The sequence below is a fragment of the Drosophila busckii genome, chromosome X, assembly GCF_011750605.1.
Source record: "Drosophila busckii strain San Diego stock center, stock number 13000-0081.31 chromosome X, ASM1175060v1, whole genome shotgun sequence".
NCBI classification, from domain to species: Eukaryota; Metazoa; Arthropoda; class Insecta; order Diptera; family Drosophilidae; genus Drosophila; species Drosophila busckii.
Window position 1 is genome coordinate 16,993,161 of NC_046608.1, and position 22,352 is coordinate 17,015,512.

The 22,352-nt window shown below is 40.0% G+C and overlaps 2 protein-coding genes across 2 annotated transcripts; both read left to right on the plus strand.

Moving 5' to 3' along the window:
* Positions 1-643: 643 nt before the first annotated feature.
* On the plus strand, positions 644-14,931 carry LOC108604973. The gene is given in 14 exon segments (XM_017994543.2): positions 644-1,131; positions 1,213-1,377; positions 1,537-1,898; positions 5,808-5,966; positions 6,237-6,964; positions 7,013-7,114; positions 7,116-7,882; positions 8,281-8,543; positions 8,603-8,831; positions 9,637-9,894; positions 9,952-10,064; positions 10,484-10,564; positions 11,654-11,955; positions 13,858-14,931. Coding segments are annotated over 14 exon segments (4,827 nt in total). The 3' UTR covers positions 14,668-14,931.
* Positions 14,932-21,757: 6,826 nt separating this feature from the next.
* On the plus strand, positions 21,758-22,288 carry LOC108606101 (putative peptidyl-tRNA hydrolase PTRHD1). The gene has a single exon (XM_017995946.1). The coding sequence runs from the start codon at positions 21,846-21,848 to the stop codon at positions 22,200-22,202; it is 357 nt and encodes a 118-aa protein (XP_017851435.1). The 5' UTR covers positions 21,758-21,845; the 3' UTR covers positions 22,203-22,288.
* The last annotated feature ends 64 nt before the right edge of the window (positions 22,289-22,352 follow it).

Below are 22,352 nucleotides of genomic sequence, written 5' to 3' on the forward strand. Positions count from 1 at the left end.
GCAAACAAACATTTGTACCTGGTTAGTCTTTGTTTGTATGTGAGTGAGTTAATAAACAAATGTCTCGCTAGCTTGTAAACAAAAGACAATAAATAAACTTTAAAGCATAGAAACAAAATAAAAAATTAGCGCAGGTAGACAAAATGTAAAATTAAATTTTTTGAATATTGTAAAGACTTAAAAAAAATAAAAAAAAAACAAACTACTAAGAAAAATATAGACAATGCAAATAGTTGGTCGAAGCTATTAATAATAATAAACTAATTAATAAACAATTTTTATAATTTTAGTTACGTTTTTTATTATTTTAATTTGCTTGATCTTTTGTTAGTTCTGTTGCTTTATTTAAAATGCAAAATTTATATAGCATACTTTGTAGCGCTTTTTATTCAACACTTTGCATGCAACTTGCTTCAAGTTTCACTTTATCAGCCGCAAACACAAAACACACAAAAGCAAAATTGAACAACAAAACAACAAGCAATACACTTAGTGCAGTAAGTAGTTTGACTGTCAAACTGTTAGTAAATATACAATACATTGATTATTTAATTAATAAATTGCTGCCAAAGGTAATTAAGCTCAACTGTTAAGGCGACTCTTGTGTTTTTGATTAGCGTACCCCAGATACACTGCAACGAACATGGCGCTGTCGAAGCGGCCGCTGAGCAAGGAGACGCCCTTGATAGACAGCAGCAGCAACAATAGCAACAGCAATGGTTGCAATGAGCAAGAGACAGCAATCAAAAGACGCAAACGTTGCAGTCGCGATGATGAGCTAAGCAACAACAACAACAATAATAATAACAACAACAATAATAATAATAACAATAGCATAACAAATAACAATGCGCTGCCACAAAAGAAACGTCAATTGTCACTGGGCGTGGCCAAGACGAGCGACAGTCCGCCAGCAGCAGCAGCAGCAGCCAGCAAAGCGACAGCAACAGTTGCTGCAGCTGTTGGCGATGGCAACGATCAGGACGATGAAACTTTGATACGCGAAACGCAAGCGGCACTTAAATCTCTATCGGGCAGCTGGCCCGATGCGCGCACCAATCTGTATCGCTTGCAGGAGCAGGAGGATGAGAATCCGCCGGCGTTTCAGAATCTCTTTGAGGATAAGCAAAAGTATGATGTTGCTAATGGCCACCAGCAAAATAATTCGTATGCACACTCAAATACACACACACTTCTGCTACGTTTCCACAGACAAAAGGAGAACGATCAGGCGCGTCTGAATGCAGTGGGACATCATCCGCATCCGCATCCGCATCCGCATCCCCATCCGCATCCACATCCCCATCTGCTGCATCAGCAGATGACGTCGCATAGCAAAAAGGATGCAACGCTAGTGGATGCTGCTGCTGCCGCCGCCGCCGCCGCCGCTGCAGCTGCAGCATTTGCCAGCTCGGCCTTCAAGCCGCCCATAGACATCATCAAGCGCAACGGACAGCTGGCAGCAGCGGCAGCGGCGGCTCATGCTCATGCCCAGGCTCAAGCTCAAGCTTACGCTCATGCTCAATATACAAACAGTGCAGCCTACAATGCAGCTGAGGCCTACTATGGCTATCAAGCAGCAGCAGCAGCTGCGAGTCAACAGCAGCAACAGCAGCAGCAGCTTGGCAGCTTTGACATGGGCGCCACGCCCACTGTGGGCGACAAGTGCAGCAGCAAGCTAATTGATGCCAAGCAATATACAATACTTCAGCCAGCAGGCATTGGCAGTCGAGCTGCCTCAGTGATGCAGGATATAGCGCGCGAAGGTGTTGTCGGCGTGCCGCTGGTAGCAACACCGCCCACAACAGCAGCAGCAGCAACCACACCCACTCCTGCAGCAGCAGCAACAATTGCTGCCACGCCTACGCCCAGCTACTCGCCGGGCAGTCAACATCGCGGTAAGTTGTTGTCGTTGTTGTTACTAGAAACACACAAATCAAATCAAATCAAATCCAATCAAATCAATCAAACCAAACCAAACCAATAAAAATACCATAAAAAATAGCAAAACTATTTGAAGCAGCAGCTCGAACTGCTGCTGCTACTGCTGCTAGCCCAAGTTTTGTTTATCGTCAACATTTATCGGCTTGCATTACTTCTTGTTGCATTGAGTTTAAGTCTAAACAAATTGGCAAAAAAAAAAACACACACAAATTAAATATCAACAGCGAGAGCGAGCCAGAGAGAGAGAGAGAGAGAGAGTTTACCCCCACACTTAATAAAGCAAACATTATGCTTTATAATATTATTATTATTATTATTATTAGTGCGTTGCCCCCCCACCCCCTCAGACCCCGCCCGCTGCGTAGCTAAAAAAAGACATTAAGCAATTCTGTGCCGCTTTTTTGGCAAAGGATTAGGCTGAGGGTTGACAGCGACAAGGCAACAACTAATGGCTTGTAAGCCCCACACACACACACACGCTTTAGAGATGACAGTTGTGTAGCCCTGCGCTGCAATTGTATTTAATATTTACATATTTAATTGCTAAGAATATCGCGTGATAAATTTAGAGCTCTAGCCTTGCCTACTTTATGGCAATTTGTTTTTAATTGCTTAGCGTTGAATTTAATTGTATAAATACTACAATAAATTATATATATATATATATTAATATAGTTATTTTTTATTATAAACATACTAAAATATTATGCAAAATTGTTGTGTTAGCCTTTTGAATATAAATTTTACCTTTGAGCATAATTTAGTTGAACAAGTTTATTCTACTTTATTTAATATTTTTTTGTTAGCTAGCCCAACATTATGTGTTGTACATTTTTTGGCAACAATATTTTTTTAGCTTTAAATTACAATTTGTTTTCATTATATAAAAAATACATACATTTTTGTTAATAATAAAATATTGATTTTATAATAGGAATTTTATAAATTTGAGTATCATTATTATTAAATTCTATAATTTTATAAGCAATATTTTTTTAATGAAAATATTTTAAGCATAATTTTTAGCTTAAAAATTAATGTAATATTCTTATTTTTTAAATATTAATATATTCGTGCAATTTGCTTTAATCTTGGAAGCATTATGTATTAGTATTATTATTATTATTAGTATTATTTTCTAACTAATTTTTTACTATTTTTTTATTTTATTATTATTGACCATTTTTATTTATAGTTATTTATTAACTAGTTATAATAATTAATGAATGTAATTAAAACAAAAGCGCAGCATATGCTCTCATCTCTAAAGTACACACACATACGTAACACACACACACACACACACACGTGCCGATGGAAGAGCAACTTGTAGACTTATGACAAGAGAGTAAAAGTCGAGTGCCTCTTTATGGTTTATGCACTAATTTTTAGCGCATTTGTTGTACAATTTATGAAAACTAAGCACACACATAGACAGACAAACAGACACGCACACTGTCTGTCTTTGTGTGTGTGTGTGTGTGTGTGTGTGTGTGTGTGTGTGTGAGGGTTAGCAATGATTAGATATAAAGCAATATGAGCACGTTTTGTCTAAAAACCACTTTTGCATATTTATTTTGTCATTATGTAGGCATTAATATGCTTAAGCGCACAAAAGACAGAGAGAGAGAGAGCGAGAGAGACGCACACACAAAGTGTGAAAGAGAGGGAGAGAGCTTTGGTATTCATATAATTTGAATGACTTTTTAAATAGTTGACACAAAACTTGAGACAAAAGCACGTAATAAGTCATTAGCGTGTTACGTTGTTGTTGCTGCTTACGTTAGTTTAGTGTAGCTTATTAGGCTTAACCCTTGTGTGTGTGTGTGTCTGTGTGTGTTGCATCTAGTTGCTTTATTTTAATTAAATTCTAATTAGACTCGAAAGTTTTTGCTTGCAGTTTGACATTTTGAACGGCCACGTAATAGACACACACACACACACGCATACACGCACGTATGTGTGTAAAATATTTACGAAAAATATTTCATTAAACTGCCAGCAACAACAGCAACAACAACAACACCACTGTCTGCAGCAGCAGCAGCAACAGCAACGGCAGTAAAGGGTTAAAGTGCCAGGTGTGTGTGTGTGTGTGTGTGCGTGCGTGTGTGTGTTATCTTTGCTAGAATTTGTGCTTAGAAGGCCAAGCACTTTAGACGTGATATTTGATGAAGCGTTCTTTTTTACATAAGCAGCAACCATTGCTGCTGCTGCTGCTGTTGCTGCCGCTGTGGCTGGCAAAAACAACATCACTGTCATGTATGCTTTTTAAAGTAAATACATAATGCAAAGCTGTTTTCCATCAAATTTTAATTAATTATTTAGGCAAAAGAATTTTCCTACAGTTCTCGTTGTCGCTGTCTCGTCCCCGTTGCTGTTGTTGTTGTTGTTTTATTTTCAAGTCTTTCTCTTTTTTTGAGTATGCGTATGTTGTCGCTGTCAAGTTGCTGCTGCTGCTTCAACCCCCTCAGCAACATTCAAACAATTGCTACTGCTGCTGCCATTCACATAATTAATTAGAAAATCCTTGCTGCCTTTCGCTCACAGTCTTGTCACAAATTTTTTGTTCTTTTCTGATTTTAAACTTGCCACATGCGTAGGCGTGAACGTGTGTGTGTGTCTGTGTGTGTTTGTTACTTTAGCTAGCTTTAGTTTTTCGATTTCAATATTCTGATTGCCACTTGGTTACTTGTAGATGGAGCCAAATGCCCAACGCCGCATTGCACTGGCCAAGGACATGTCACAGGACTCTATTCGCATCACAGAAGGTACCACAGAGACACACACACACATACATACGATACATTTGCTGCTTTTCTCACTGATACACACACGCAATCTTCTGCTCTCTCTTCTCTCTCTTCCTAAATAATTCTTTTTGGGGCTTTTAGTTTGTCGGGTTGTCCCAAACGCGATAAAGTCACCACAGAATGTAAGTGCCAAATTGTTTATCAATATCAATTTTTAGCGCATTGCCTATGTAGTTGTGTACTCTCTATCTCTGTCTCTCTCTCTAAACTAATACTGTATTTTACTCTGAGGTTGGCTCACTCTGTTTCTTCCTCAGTCTCTTTCTCTTCCTATATCCGTCTTTTCACTTAGTGCCCACAGTTTCTAATCGCATGTTGTAGGTCTATGTAGGTCAGTCTATATGTGTGTGTGTGTGTGTGTCTACTCAACAGTGTGTAGCATCTCTTTTCTCTATATATTCATTTCTGTCTTAATATTCTTATATTGCAAACGTCTCAAAAGAGTATCAAATGCCAAATAGTTCAAAACTTCTTGTCTTCTTCTTCTATTCGACATTATTTGTTGTTGTCCGTTTGAGTCGAGTTTCTGTCTAACTCATCCTTTTCTTTCTATTCTTTTCTATGGCTCTTTTCTTAATGTAACTTTTCTCTAAAAGAAGAAGAATTCTTGAAAGACTTGTGCATCTGTCGACATTTCTCGATTTCTCTCATTTCATTTCTCTCATTTCGATGACTTTTTAGCTCTTGAAAACTTTCGAAATGCCTCGACTTGAGCTTCTGCTCTTCTTCTTTTTTGCTTTTTCACGACTCTTTCTCTTACTGTGACGTTTCTCGCTTTCTGTCGAGCTCTTCTTTTCTTCTCTTTTCCTGTCGATCCAATCAAACTTGGATCTCTTTACTTAACAACAATTAGAAAATTTCTCAAACTCATCTGTTCTGTTCTGCCTCTTCTTATCTTTGCAACTGGAACTGATCTCTTCCGTTTTTCGCTGCCTGTGTGTGTTTTATGTGAATTGTAGTGTATTTAGTTAGCGGCTCGCCGAAATTAGAACAATAAAAAATATAAGCTTAGAAATAATTGATTACAAAAATTTGCTTCTATGGTCGCAGTGCTGGCACTGCATGAACAGATATTGAAATGCCCCACGCCTGGCTGCAACGGACGTGGCCACGTGCAACCGCATCGCAGTGTCCATCGCAGTCTCTCGGGCTGTCCGCGTGCCGTACGCCGTGCGGCGAATCGTCGGCCAATAGTGCGCCAAGAGGCGAGCCCGATAAGCGATAACGATAGCGATAACATAGGCGAAACAGCAGCAGCAGCAGCACAAGCAGGTCTGTGCGCGCTCTCTCTCACTCTCCCACTCTCTCTCTCTCTCTCTCTCTCTCTCTCTCTCACTTACGCTCGCTCTTTAAACGATCTGTAACTTATTTGCTTGCTAGCTCTTGCACTTGCTTACTCTCTCTTTCTCTCTCTCTCTCTCTCTCTCTCTCTCTCTCTCACACACAACACTTTATCTCTTTCTCTCTCTCAATGCGTAGGCTGCGCCACGGAACTGGATAAACATGAAAAGGAGCTGAATGCGCTGGACAAGCTCAAGCTTAGCACAACGCACTTTTTAAATAACAACAACAACAGCTGCATCAACAACAACAATAACAGTAATAACAACAACAACAACAACAACAGTAATAATAATAAAACCATGCCCATTATTAAAACGGAATACAGTCCCGTGGCTAGCATCAAAAGTGAATATAACAAAAGCCCCATGCACTCTTATCTAAGCAATGATGCTGCCGGCAATGCCAGCGCCAGCAACAACAGCAGCAACAACAACAATAATAATACGAGCAACAACAACAACAACAATAGCAACAGCAGTCCAATTGTAGTTGCCACAGAGCCGCACTTGAGTCGCTTTGTTGGCTTGCAAAGTCCACAGCCACATGCGCAGCAACACCAACAGCAGCAGCAGCAACATCAACAGCAGCAACAACATCAGCAGCAGCAGCAGCAGCATCAGCAGCAACATACGCTGCATCAGCAACGTGGTCCGTTTATCGAAGGCAACAGCCAATTGCCCACTGCGGATGCAGCCAATGAAGCAGCCAGCTATCATGCAGCCCAAGAGCAGCAGCAACAACAACAACAACAGCAGCAGCAGCAGCAGCAGCAGCAACATCAACAGCAGCAGGCAGATGAGCGTCAGCAGCAATACGAGCAAATGCGTTATGCTCACAGTTTAGCAGCCAGCGATGCTGCTGCTGCCGCTGCAGCTGCCGCCGAGCAGCAGCAACAACAGCAGCAGCAGCAGCAATTGTTGGCCAGCGCTGCCAGCAGCAACAGCGAATTGTCGCCAGCACAGCGCAGCGCCTATGAGCACGCCCATGCACAGCAGCCACACCCACATCCACACGCCATACGCCGTTGGCGCCAGTGTTTGCTGTGTAGGTCTCACGATGCAATTGGCGGCGGCGGCGGTCGGCGGCGGCGGCGGCAGCAGCAGCAGCTTCGAGCGCTACGATCCCAACTGCTGCAGCAGCAATGTGCCACAGCGACAGCCAAGCGCGCCGGCCAACATGTATCACTACTTGCCACAGAGCGCCGATGACTTGCAGGTGCAGCAGCAGAAATATCTGCAGGAGCAGCAGCTGCTAATGGCCAAGGCCGAGCACGACGAGCTGGCGAATGGCGCTGGTCCAATTTATCCGCGCCCCATGTATCATTATGATCCAACCATGGGTCCATTGCCGCCGGGCTTCTCTGCCATAAATCTATCCGTCAAAATGGCTGCAGCGCAGGCAGCCGCTGCAGCAGCCGCCTATCAAAATCAACAGCAGCAGCAACAGCAGCAGCAGCAACAACAACAACAGCAGCAGCAACATCATCAGCAACAGCAACAGCAGCAGCAGCAACAACAACAGCCGCTGACAAAGCAAAGCATTTCGCCTACACCAAATGTGGGCGTGCCGCCGCCTGCTGTGGATCTGTCGGGTGGCGCCACCGCTGTGACCACAGCGGCCAGTCCGCATGGTTTCAATTCGCCTGCATCGCATCAGCAATACAATCAGCGCATGGGCAATGGCAGTCCACAGCCGGGCGCCAGTCCAAACATTGCCAGTCCGCAAGTGCCGAGTCCGCAGGGCCAGACGCTGGACTTGAGCGTGACGCGTTTGCCGCACAGGTGAGACTCACAACAACAACAACAGCAGCAGCAACACACACAAAGGCAATACACACACATACACACACACACACAAACGCTGCACTTGAATTGCTTTAAAGCTTGTTATTTGTGTTTAATTACTTGCTTAATTACTTGCAATTACTTTTCGTTTTTTTGCAATTATTTCGTTTTTTCGCTTAGTTTGTATTTAAGCTACATGGTTAACAAATAATTAGGTAATTAGTGCAATTACCAAAAGTAATTGCAGCATCAAAGCGTTGCTAAAATTTAAACTAACAAATAATTATAAGTAATTAAGCTAGCATTAAGCAAGTATTTAAATATTAAATATATTTAATTTCATTTATAGCTAAAATCTTAACTTATGTCCATGATTCTTTCCTCCCTTCCGGTAGCATCATCACGAGCCCACAGTACGGTGCAGACGGTGGTTTAGTGGTGGGTCACGGCCAGGGCTTTGGCAGCGGTGCGCCTGGAACGCTCGGACCTAACGGACCGCCACGCTCGCCGCAAATGGAGCCCGTGGACTTTAGCGGGCCACCACGTCCGCTGGGCTTCGGTCTAGTGGGTCACATCAGCGGTCCACGGCCATACAGTCGCGAGTCTACGCCGGACAGCGGCGGCTCTCACTACATCGAAACCTACAGAGATCCCAGCGGTAAGCGCTGCAAGCCAAATCTATTTTATTCATTTAATTGCAACATTTTGTGGCTTCAGGCTACTCACCGCATCCGGGCTATGGCATGGTGGTGCAGTCTGATTATCCGCCAGCTGGTTATCATGGCTACGGACCCGCTGCCTATCAATGCAGCAATCCGTATGCAACAGCCGTCGGTCCCGGCGGCTATCCGACGCCCGTCTCCGGCGGCTACTCGCCCAGTCCTGCCACCTGCTACTCCATGCCACCGCCGCAGCATATACCGCAGCATGACAAGTCCAAAGATGGGTAAGCTCCAGCTAATGTAATATGCAATTATTCTCTCTTGTGTGTGTGTGTGGGGTGGGTGGGGAGCTAGTCACAGCTCATCAGTCACAGCAACTGTCCAGCGTAGCGCAGGCACGTGCCACTCGACACTTGCCACAGTGGTTGAAAAGAGCGAAAAATAACATTTAAATTTAAAAATAAAGTTTTACTTTGTATGCAATAGTTGATTCAAAAATATTTAGACAGCATAAAAACAAGTTTATCAGTTAAAAAATAAAAACAAATATTTAATTTAATTTATTAAAAAAAATATATTCGGCTTTTGTGCAGTAAAAAAAAAAATAATTTTTAATTTAAGTTAAATTTAATTTAAGTTTTGTTTATTTTGTGCGCTACAAATTTATATTTAAAAGCAAAATTTGTTCTTTTACAGACAAAAAAGGTATAAAAATAAACCTCAGCTAAATACATTTTTTTTTAGGTAATTTTGCAATTCAATTTGTTGCATTTGCAAATTAAATTAAAAAACAAATTGTTTGTTACATTTAATTTATTGTTCACTCCACTGCGCACCACTGTGCGTTTTAATATTTATATTCAGTCACATGTGTGGACACAGTGCGCCCATAAAAACCAAACTCACTACCTATAAAACACCACTCAACCCACCAAAACACCGACCCACCCACCTAGCCAGCCAGCCAGTCTTGTCTGTCTTAGAGTAAAATTTAATAAGACTTTAAAGCTTTTGTGGTCGGCAAGTCGTAGCGCTTATCTCTTGGCCAACAGCAGTTACTTTTTGCTAATCCCTTGCTCTTCTCTTCAGCTTGACGGGCTGTTCACGCTCGGATCGCAATCATCTGCAGTCGCATTCGCAGGAGCTAAAGTGCCCCACGCCTGGCTGCGATGGCTCCGGCCATGTGACCGGCAACTACTCGTCGCATCGCAGTCTCTCCGGCTGTCCGCGCGCCAATAAGCCCAAGAGCAAGCCACGCGATGGTCAGGACTCGGAGCCGCTGCGCTGTCCCATACCCGGCTGCGATGGCTCTGGCCACTCCACCGGCAAGTTCCTTTCCCACAGAAGGTAAGTCGAACACCAAATAGCTTTAATATTGTTTCACAATTCCATTGCTTTCTGTAGTGCATCGGGCTGTCCCATTGCCAATCGCAATAAGATGCGTGTGCTCGAAGCCGGCGGCACAGTGGAGCAACATAAGGCGGCCGTTGCCGCTGCCACAGCCATGAAATTCGATGGTGAGTCTAAAAATTTAATTCAATTAATAATTTGTAGCTCATATAAAATAATATTTATTTAATATTTTTAATGCTTTTTAAATTTATTTTTAAATTTTTTAGATGTCTTATGCATGTATTAATATAAAAAATATTCTAAATTGAAAACCAATCAAATAATATTTTTTGAAAGTCTTTGACTCGAAAATATGCTCTATTTATAATTTGAATTCCATTTTCGTCATGTTTATAATTATTTCTAACTATTTATTTCTTTTTTCTATAGCCTATAACTTTGTATTGTATTAATATAAAAAAATATTTTATATTGAAAATCAATCTTCAACTCGAAAATCTTTGCAAAAAAATTCTTTATAATTTTGACTCAATTTTCGTCATGTTTATAATTATTTCCAACTATTTCTTTCCTTTCTCTATAGCCTGCACCACAGTTGGCGGTCAGAGCATTAAGAAGCCCAAATTCGATGAGGTTACAATGGTTTATCCCAAGGGCTATACAGGTAAACTAGTTGTCTATAGTTAAAACTATCTAAGAAATGAAGATATATGCATATGGCTATGTATAAAATATTCGTATATCTAGCGTGTTTTCTGTTATGAACTGGGCTTGTTGGTTACTATGCCCAAAAGGCATAAAAAAATATTAAAAAAAATAAATGAAGTAAACTAAGCAACAAGAAAGAATATATTTTTATAAATATATATATATAGTATATTTAATTTGTTGCGCTTTATTTCAAAAAGAAACTAACGCTCTGTCGATTTTTCGGTTGGAATTTTTGTGTGCGTGTGCTAACAAAAAAAAAAAAAAAAATACTAAAATATATACAAAAAAAAAAAAAAACTTTTGGCTTTTTTAAGTTTGTGTTTTTTATAATTTTGGCAACTTACGCGTTGTGGGGCCGCAAAACGAAAACAAAATGGCCGTCAAACCCGGTACATAACATGAACGATGCCCGATACACGATAGTTATCGATAATAATGAAAAAAGAAAAAAAACTAAATGCAATTACACACACACATACACACTCGAGTGTATGTGTGTGTGTTTGCTAATTTGTTTTCTAATTTTAATTGAATGTTTCTTTCCACTTGTTTCCGTTTCGTTTCATGCGTTTTTTGCGTTCCGGCGTTTGCTTTTAGATTACGCGACGTTTTGTATCGGTGCCGAGTATCTACTGTAAATAGAAGCAGAAAAATATATATAAATAAATAAATGTAAAATGTAAATAAATAAGCAAACAAACAAACAGCAACAACAACAACAACAACTACTACAGCAAGAACAACAACAAAAGTTACACAAAAACAATTGCAAATCATAAAAACAAGGTAAGCTGTGTTATCTGCTATCTCACACACACACGCACACATACACATAAAACAGACACACACACACACACACACACACACACACACATACACACACGTAAGCTACAATTAAGTTGCTAGCACACGCGCACAAAAGTCAACGGTGAAGAGCTTTTCTTTCTTTTATAAAATCGAGCTAAGCTTTTGGCAATAATCAAAGCAGCTGCTTAGCTTGGCATCCACAACTAACACAAACTATTATCTATCTATTTATAAGGCGCCGGTGGCTTGGACATTGTCATGAGCGGAGTGGGCGTTGGTGTGGGCGTGGGCGTGGGCGTACCTTTGCCGCCTGGCATGAACAACAGCAACAGCAGCAGCGTTGCCAGCGATAAATCAGCTAGCGGTAATGTCAATGTTACCGTCACTGGCAGCAATGCCGCTGGCAGCGATGATCTCAATACCCTCGAAGCGGAAATATCGGAACTACAGCGAGAGAACGCACGCGTCGAATCTCAAATGATGCGTCTCAAATCGGATATCAATGCAATGGAATCACAACTGAGCACCAGCGATCGGGTACGTAGGCTCAGGTTCGTTGATTGCAACAAATTTTGAGTAATTTTATTAACACTATTTACCACTAAATCACTAAATATTGCTATATATGTATATGCATTGGGTTTCATGCAAATATTCAAAACATTATTTTGCACTCATAATGTTAATTTCAAAATTGCATTTGAGCTTAAAATTTGAGCATATTACCAAAGTATCAAATGTATAAATTTATTTATTTAATGTCAACTATGAACAGTCGACGATAAAAGAAAATATATTAAAGTTATAGAAAATAAATTTTAACTTTAGTTAGACCAAAAAAATGTTTACAGCTTAAGCTAAATGTGAGCATAAATTAACTTTTCTTAAATATTTCAAGTCAAAACTTAGCGGCATACTTGTCAACTAGGCTAAGCGTGCATAATTGATAATTGAGTAGAACAAATGGCAGGCGAAAGTTGCAACTAAAGTTTATGTTATTTTTTTGTATTATTATTATTATTATTATTATTATACTTTGTTTTTTGTTTCTGGCACCTGAGCAACTCGCGCTCGTCTCGCTGCTCGCTGCTCTAAGTTTCGCTGTGGCCACAGCACAGTTTTCAAGGACGTCTCTAAACTCCAAACCAAAGCAATAATAAAGCGAGTGTAAAGCGAAAACAACAAAGAAAGTCAAAAACAAAAAGTGTACACAGTTTGAAAGTAGAGAGCAGAGAAAAAAAGAAAAACATGGGAAATCAAGCAAAAGTCGGCGCTTAAGTCGAACAGGCAGCAAAAACTTTGCCGTCGTCGGCGTGTGTTCTTAACTCAAAAGCAAAACTTAGGCGACGTCTACCCCCAGTTAAAAACAACAACAACAACAACAACGAGTAAAAGAAAAAGAAGAAGAAACTTTTATTATATTTAAATTAACGCGCGGCGGTCAAAGTTATGGGCCTGGGCTACAACTAACAAACGTTAACACTTTATTTAAAACGAAAATAGTAGAGTTTAATTTTTTCGGGGCATTTTTCGGGCCAATGAATTATTGCAGCTATAAACAAAATGGCGCGCGCAGCAGCCAATCGACAGGCGTTGCATATGCAGCAAGCAGCGAAGCGACTTGCATCGAGCGACGAATCAGCGCAGAGAGCGACAGACTAGAGAACACCCCTAAAAGCAGCAAAACAGAAAGCAAAAAAATAGAAAATAAAAGCAAAAAAAAAAGAAGTACGCCCTACCCCGGGGAGTAATAAGCATGGGCTGGTTCCCTATACACACACACACACACACACACACACACACACACATAGAGAGAGACATGTATGTGGTCATGCGCAGCTGCCCCCACATCAAAGCTCTGTCAACGATTCGTTTGTCGGCACCAAAATTTATACGATGTGCCACAGCAAATCGCAAAGCGCAGCTAGCTCCTAAAAATGCCAAAACTGTGCTACAGCGTCGCAGTCGGCAGCGCAGTCGGCGCACACACGAAAAAAAATGTTAGCAAGCGCAGAGCAGAAGAAAAAAATTCAAAAGGGAGCTGCAGCAACAGTCGAGAGTAGGCGTTGGCGTTGGCGCTCGCTCTCTCACTCTCACGCTCACACTTACACTCGTGTGTGCGTGTATGCGTGTGTGTGTGTGTGCAGTCGTCGTTGCTGCTGGCTGTTGATTCGTGGTATAACTGTTTGTTTCACGTTTTTTTTGCCAGCGCGTTCTTATTGGAACTTTGAATTGTTGACAGGCGTTTATATATTTATATATATACATAAAATATATTGAAGTACAATGTATCAATGAATCAATGCATATATAGCAGAGCAACATGTGTATATATAGACATATGTACATATATGACAGCCAATGACCAGGCAGCACTCAAACTAACAATTGCATTGCGCTTATACTCTCTCTCTCTCTCTATCTCTCTTTCGCACACAGGAAGCTTCTCCACTAAGCGCACATCATCAACAGCAGCAGCAGCAGCAACAGCAACAACAGCAGCAGCAGCAACATCGCCTGGCTTCGCCTAGCGGACAATCACCTTTCGCCAGCGTCAGCTCCACCACCAGCACCGCTGCTGTCGTCGTCAGCAACAACAACAACAACAACAACAGCGGCAGCAGCGCTGAGCTTACGCCACATGTTAGCGCTGACGTCGGCGCTGCGCCCGCCAATGCCAATCTGAACAATTACTATGAGAGCTTGCGCAATAATGTCATCACATTGCTGGAGCATGTGCGTCTGCCGCCGCCACCACCGCCGCCGCCGTCAGCGACCGCCACAAGCGTTGGCCTGCAGTCCGCCATGGACAATAACTGCATCGTCGGTGGCGGCGGCGGCGGCGGCGGCGGCGTCGAGCATGCAGCAGCAGCTGCTTACTCCACGCTATTGCCGCCACCACCGCCGCCGCCGTCAGCGACAGCAGCCGTCGTTGGCAGCAACGCTGCGCCCATGTATGGTCATCAGGGCGGTGGTGGTCCAGGACCTGCCGGCAATGGGGGTGGTGCCCCACCGCCGCCGCCGCCGCATCATCATGCGTATACGGTGCATCATCCGGGCGGCTATCCGCACAGTCATCCGCATGCACATCCACACGAGCACTTTGACTCGTATATATCGAAGCTGCAGTCGTTGTGTGTGCCACCGGATGTGTATGCTCTGCCCGAGGATGCAGGACGACCTGTCTACAACTCGGTGAAGCCGAGCATGCATCAGGAATATGGCAAGCTAATGCCGACGCCTATTTAAGCGGCGCGTCTATGTATATAGAGAGAGCTGTAGCGTGATTGAATCATTCGAGTCATATGAATCATATGAATCATTTGAGTCATATGAATCATCTGGCATTCATTATTGGCAACATATTATGCAGCGCTTAGGCATAACTCGCAAGCAGCGAATCATATGATTCGAATCATTGCATTCAAATGTATACACTAACGCATTGTATATGTAAATGTCTGTCTTCGTAAGTATACACACTGGATTCATTATAGTTTCTAGTTTCGATTGGAGTCGTTATGTTTCGAATTGATTTTGAATTGATTCACTTTGTTTATAAATAGCTCAAATCATATTTTGTACTTTTAAAGTTCTTTTTATAGCAAGTCCTTTGTTCAAATACACTACAACATTTTTTTTTTTATGAATATAAATTAATGAATAATTCTTTATTCGAATATAAGCGTAGAATTGAGCTGTTTCACGTTTAGGTCCTAGGCTTTTCGTGTTAATAAAAAAAAAAAAAAACAACCAAAAAGTGTATAAATATAAAAACTATTAAATATTAACAAATGAGAAACTATGGGAAAATAGTTTAGCATAATACGAAACACGAGTTAATGTGCGCTTTACATAAAGAACTCCCCATTTTTTTTATTTTAGCTGTATTAAATACTAAACTAGCATCTCGTATAAAGTAGGACATTTGTTTGGTGTTAATGTCTGGTCAATTTTTGTATTTAAACTGACAACAAATGAAAAATATATAAGCTAATGGCAGCAAAGATTAGTTCATACTTAGTTTGTACGACAAGAAGAAAGGTCTAACACCAACGGAGTAAACATGCAAATATAATCAACACTATTATTAATAATACTAATATTAAAATTAAATAAAGTGTTTTTTTTTCTTTAAAATTAAAAACATTTTAGCGCGTAAACACAAGAGTCGAACTGAGGCTCAAAAATAAAAAATAAAAACTTAAATGCATGCTAGACATACAAACTTGACTACAGTTATAATTAGAGACCCACACACACACTCACACACACACCCAAGCACATATACACACACACACACACACACAAGCATATAACTGGGCAATCTAAGTTTTAATGTTAAATTAAATAATATATATATACATAAATGTATCGTGCAACATAAGTTAAAAAATAACTATTGAAAAAATATTTCAGTGCAATATATTATAAACAAAAAAATGTAATGTAATACTTAAGTAACAGTAGTCGGATTTTTTTTCTTTTTTTGTATGCTATTACGTATATATACTATATAACGTATAGCAACCAAAAATGGCGTAAAGCGTTAAAAAAAATACACACACACACACTCTTACAAATACGAAAATTGAAAATCCGCAATGGAAATTTAGACGAATTTTAAAAACAAATAAAAATAAACAACAACAAAAAAATAGCAGGCTTACAAAAATTATTGTATTTATTAATATATGAAAAAAAATAAATTACAAAAAAAAAAATTGCAAAACAAAAATGAAACATAACCTATAAATATAAATATATGCGTATATTATATAAATTATACATATATGTAATATGTATTGTATAACAAAAAAGAATTCTGTAATTTACAACAAAATATTTTATGTGATCATTGTCATTTTTTTTTTTAATATTACAAGAAATAAATAATTCAAATACAAATAAAGCATAAACTTAAAAAAGTTGTTTACTTTGAAATAAAGTTTTAGGTTTTTGCATATTCAGAGTGGATTTATTTAAATTAAAACACTTTTATTTTGTATGCAAAGCATTTCGAATTTTTTTTAACAATTTGCAACTTGCGGAATAAATTTATTTTTTGAGCAATTGGCTAACATGATCGACAATAATATTGCATATATAGCTTATACAAAATTATCATAATTGAATTAAAATCATTTACAAATATTTTATATATTAATTAATTATTGTAAATATTTGCATAAGTCAAGTGCAAATCGAATTATTCTCTTCGTTTTTTTTTTTTTTGTCAACGTTTTTAATTTCAATTAGTGTGGCGACACCAATGCTTACCCAACGGGCGCTAAGCGGGGTGGGCTAACTGGTCAAGTTAAAATTAAAAGCACAGTAGTGTGGGGTGGGTAGGGGGGTTGGGGGCTATAGAATAGCGAGACTTTTGTGGGCCTGCATTGCTTTAGGTCTTTTGCTTTTTGGTTACGCGCTCACTTGATTTATGTGGCTTCATTAGACATTCCAAAGCGAGTGAGACTCAGAGAACGAGAGAGAGAGAGAGAGAGAGAGAGAGCTGAAAAATAAGTTAAGTGATTGCCAAAAACTAAAAGCGTACACAATTAGTAAACGCGCAAAGGGGTTAAAGTTGGCAGGCAAGCGAGGGTTAAGGCCCCGCTTTGCTTTGCTTTGTGATCTAAGTGTGTGTGTGTGTGTGTGTGTGTTCAAAAGTAGTTTTGTTATTGACCAGCTTGGCATATTTTTGGTTGTTAAACGTTCGAGGCTAACTGCAACTACTATAAAACCCCGATATGTACATATGTGTGTGTGCCTGTGTGTGTTTGTGTGTGTCCATGTGTGTGGTCGAGCAAAAAGGGTTTGCTCTGACTTTTGTTTGTTCGTGTGAGCCGCAAAAATATTTGCATAGTTACCTTTAATGTGGTTCGACAGCGTTTTGGCCTGGCTAACAAAAAAAAAAAACAAAAAACAAACGAGTGCCAAAGGGCGTACACATGTTACGAGTTTTTGAGGCTGGGCTAAGGGTTATATAGATATATATGTATGCATGTATGTGTGTGTGCAGACTTCACTCAAAAGTTACACAAGCAAAAGTTTTCTTTCAGCACACACACACACACACATATATACACACAAACGATTTGTCGTTGGGTGTATAATTTAAAATGAAAAATTCTATTCTTTTGACACACACACACACACATATGTAAACATGCATACGCCTACGCCTGCCCACACACACACACACACACACACACCTACGCACAACAAGCATTGATTTCATTTACATAAGTAACAAAAAAAATTCTACGAACGAGATTCTCTTGCTACCATTCAAAATACTCTATAAAATATATTTTGATTATTTTATAATTTTTAAAGAAATATTTTAGCATTAAATGCGTCATACTGTAAAACTAACCAATCGAAAATTTGCATTTAAATATTAAATATGTATTTAAATATTATGTTATATTTAAATACGCTAATATTGCATTAAATTTCTTTATATGTATATCGTCAAGTCAATTGGAATTGTTGTCAAATGTTTGAGTGCCACAAGTAAAAGTAGCAATAAAAATTCAACGCACACATGAGCAACAACTATTGCCTACTTGTGTGCGCGTGTACAGCCCCCACGCACTCAACGCACCCCGCCCTACGCACTACGCCCCTGCCCACTGTCAGTCAAGTAAGTAATTTACACGCGCAGTCAAAAATCGCATAAATTAAAAAACTGTAAACACACATGCAGCTATTTCTTTATATACATACATATGTATGTGTGTGTGTGGGTGTCTAATGAAAGACAGTCTGGCAACCCTTTGGTTACTACTGCTGCTTTTTGTATATATATTTTTTATAGAATTCGCTAGCACCACCACAACCCCCCACCCACCCACACGCCTGCCAACTGTCGCTTGTAAGCAAGGAAGTAATAAAGTATCTCGAAAGTAACTTATTAACCAAGCTGACAACGCAACGAGTTCCTGTGCGTGTATATGTAAACACATCTACGCTTCTCTCTCTCTGTGTGTGTGTGTGTGTTTTTACTGCTGCAGGCAGCGTCAAGTGTTTTTCATGTTTGCTAATTGCGCGTTGATTTTAAAAATTTCAATTGCTGCCTACTGCTTTTGGTGATTTAGAAATGTGAACGGTTGCTTTTAATATTAATTAAATATATACAAGCATACATCTTGTTTAGAAAGCCATAGTCATCATTTTGAGAGAACACAGTGCTCTAGGCAGGCTCAGCATGTGCGAGCGAGACAGAAAGTACTAAGGCTTATTGCAAAGCACACGCAATAAAACAGAAGTAAAAATGATAAAAAAACGCACAATATAATTTGTAACATTTACAACGGTAACAAAAAAAAAAGAGAGAGCGAAAGATAGAGAAAGAGCAAATTGCAGATCGGCGGTGCACATGACCTAAGCCAACAAGCGCAAAGTGCACAAACACAAAGAACTCAATTTAACAACATAATTGACATTATTATTATTGCAAACTAACATGCACGTATGCCTGCTTATAAATTAACTCTTTTTAACACACATTAAATACACAACAGAATAAAATACACAAGCAACATGCGTGGACGGACAAAATTCACGACACCGAACTCGATAAATAAAATTATCGAAGGCAAGCAGTTCATTTGAACTTAACGATCAGTAGTTCGCAACGTAGCTCACTTCAGTTTGCCTTTTACAGCTTTCAGCCGTTTTTTTTAAACTTCAATTTTAATACTGCTGCAATTATACGAAATGTCATTTTTAATTACTAAACCAAACAAAGTTAGACTAAATGCTTAATTTAATTACAAAGGTCTTGACTTACTTTTAGGCAGTCGTATTAAATTTTCATAGCCACAATGACAGCATGGCTTAAACAAAGTGGGCGACTACATGTGTGTGTGTGTGTGTGTGTGTGTGCACCTGCTGTCATTGCTACACGCTGCACGTTTAAATACCCCAGAGACTTGGTCACTACCCACGCACTCTCTCTCTCTCTCTCTCTCTCTCTCTCTCGCTCTGTTGCTTTCTCTGTCTCACATACACCCACACTGATTGTGCTTTCAGTGAAAAATAGCGCTCATTAATGTTGCTCATTAGCAGCAGTGTTACTTTTGCCTTGACGTTTTGCTTTTGTGCTTATTTTCGCCGGGTGTCAACTGCCAAATGATTTGCCATTATTTACTAATAAAACTCATCGAGTTTTACCACACACACGCAGACATGCTCGTTGTGCTAATCGAATCTAGAGACACACACACACACAACCCTCCTTATTAACAGCCCCCGTTCTGGATGACAGTTGGCCTAATACGAAGCGACTGTCTAACCCCAGCAAATGACCTCAATCAACCTGACCCCCAGGAGCTGACTATCTTGCTTATCCCAAATGTAAGGTCTCGTAACACTAAGCGCTATCTTTAGTTTAAGTTCACGTAATATCTAATAAGTGCTCTACTTGACTTGACAACAGTGAGGTTAAGTACAAAATATTGGAAGCCTCAAAAAATATAACAATTATCAATGGAATATTTTGAATATAGCCCTGAATTTTGACAGTCGTAATAGCGTTGCTTTAATCTCTAATTGACTTAAGCAATTAGCCAGCTAAGCAAAACAATTACCAAATGGATTTCTTTCAAAAATATGCCAGCTGCCAGGTACTGATAAAACGCATGACAAAGGGGTTGACCAGTAAGGAGACCCCTTATGCTTATCAGTTGTATTTTTGATTAATGGCTAAGGCCAGCAAAAATAGCAACAATACAAAATTCAATACAGATCGATGCGTTTTGCAGTCAAACCCAAATTTGATGTGTGCTCCCTGGAGTGAATGGTGATGGTTGGAAGGCGTGGTCAGCTAGTTTGGGCTGCCATTCAAACTCTTTGCTCGCATTTTTCTTAGCATTTAATTTCGTTTATTCAGACGAATGACCACAAAATGACATTTGCATTCGGTTGGGAGTTGGGAGTTGGGAGAGTCTGTGTGTGTGTCCTCATTCACATGGCCATTGTCCTGGCAGCTGAGGCTCTCACGCGCCGAACCTTTGGGGAGCGTGGACATGGGCCCATGCCCTAATCTCATAACGAATGAATGCCACATTTGGCAAATTTGTTTTGACAATCTAGAGCGAGCACCGAGTGCAGAAATTTATGGAACAACCACGCAATCCGCTCCCCACACCACAAATGAAACTATCTATTCAAATTGTAATTAATTCTTTTGCTGACTTGGCGCTTTAGAGGCTGCCACAATAAAATGCACAACTTATAGTCAAAAGACAAATGATTTTTGGGTTATGATTGCACCTAGGAGCAGCAGCAATTCTCAAATACCCTGTACTACTAAAAGTCGAAAGGCGACAACAACAAATTAAAGCCTCTGTCTGCGCTAAAATATAAATTATATTATTTAAATAATTGTAACTTTAGTCCAAACAGGCCATAGCTCATTTACAGTTTCATGCAGTAAATGACATTTACTTTTTTTATTGGAAGCTGTTGCCATAAACATTACCTACTCCAAAGCCCCTTGTCCACTCCGCGGACCACTCCTCATCACTTGCTGCCCTTTAGCGCTGTTGTCGTCGCCAGCGTTTTTGGCCAATGTGGCAAAAAAGCAATTAGCAAAGTTTTTACACTACCAACCAACTCCCAACCCTCCCCCCAAACAGCGTTAGTGCACAGACTGCCCTCGATCCCAAGCTCTCCACACTCCATATATTTGCCTGTCTCTCTCTCTCTCTCTCTCTCTCTCTCTCTCACTTATGTCTGGGAAAAACTATTTGCTTGGCCATCATCAATCTGCTGCAGTTGCAGTCCACTGTCGTTCTTGTGTAGAGTGTAACGGCATTTTGCAATTATTTATGGATAATCTAACCCTTAAATGGCACGTTAATTACGTGCGCGTGTCATGGACACTATGCGCGCCAAAGTGCACTTCAAGTTCAGCCCCCAGCATATAAACTATGCAGTTGCGAGGATATCCCCAGGACCAGCTGACAGACAGCACAAACTAAAGAGTTTTGGCTATACAACTTTAAAGCTAGCGCATTGTATGATTTATAATGCTGCAGGAATAAATTTAGTTTTTCTTTTTTCAGTCGAACAAACAGATACTATAAACTTGCAGTTAGGGCTTACATTCAAAATATGAATTCAAATTCAAGCTGGCGCGCAGTGTTACCAGGCCATGCAAAAGTATTTAAATACAATTTAGCATACTACAGCGTAGTGTGACCAGGCCACTTGAATTCAAATTAATATACAAGCACCACAGTGCTGCCAGACTGCCCAAACAGGAATGCCAGCAATGGGCACACATTTTAAATGCATAATTAACTCTGGTCACTCTTAATCGAGACCTAGACAGAAAAACAGCTGTTGAAGCTTTTGCAGTTTGCGAAAATTATTAATTTGTGTATTCAATTTGCAAAAACGTAAATAAAACTCACCAAATGACCAATATAGTGCAGTATATAGTATTGCGCGGTGATTTGCGCACCACGCTCAATTGGCCGTTGGGTGCTGTTATAGCCCAATGTTGTCATGCCACGGCAGCTACGATGAGCATGTTTGCCACAGATGCAGACACGAAAACTTATCTGGAGGATATGGATCACATGCACAAGGTGGTGCTCGAGGTCAAGAATGAGGGGGCGCTGCTCAAGTTAAGCGAGAAGCTCGAAGAGAATGATATTGAGCATAAGCTATGGATAGAGCAGCCGGAAAATATACCCACCTGTATTGCTCTCAAGCCCTATAAAAAGGAGGTAGTGCACCAATATGTCAAGAACTTACATTTACTGCGATAAACAGTACGCAGTAAAGTACGGTAACTGTACGCTATATACTTATATATATAAAAAAAAAAAAACAAACTATAAGTCAGAATATCACAAAATACGAATTTAAAGTGGAACTTCAATGTCAGAAATTTCTTGCATTTAAATATTTTGTTTATT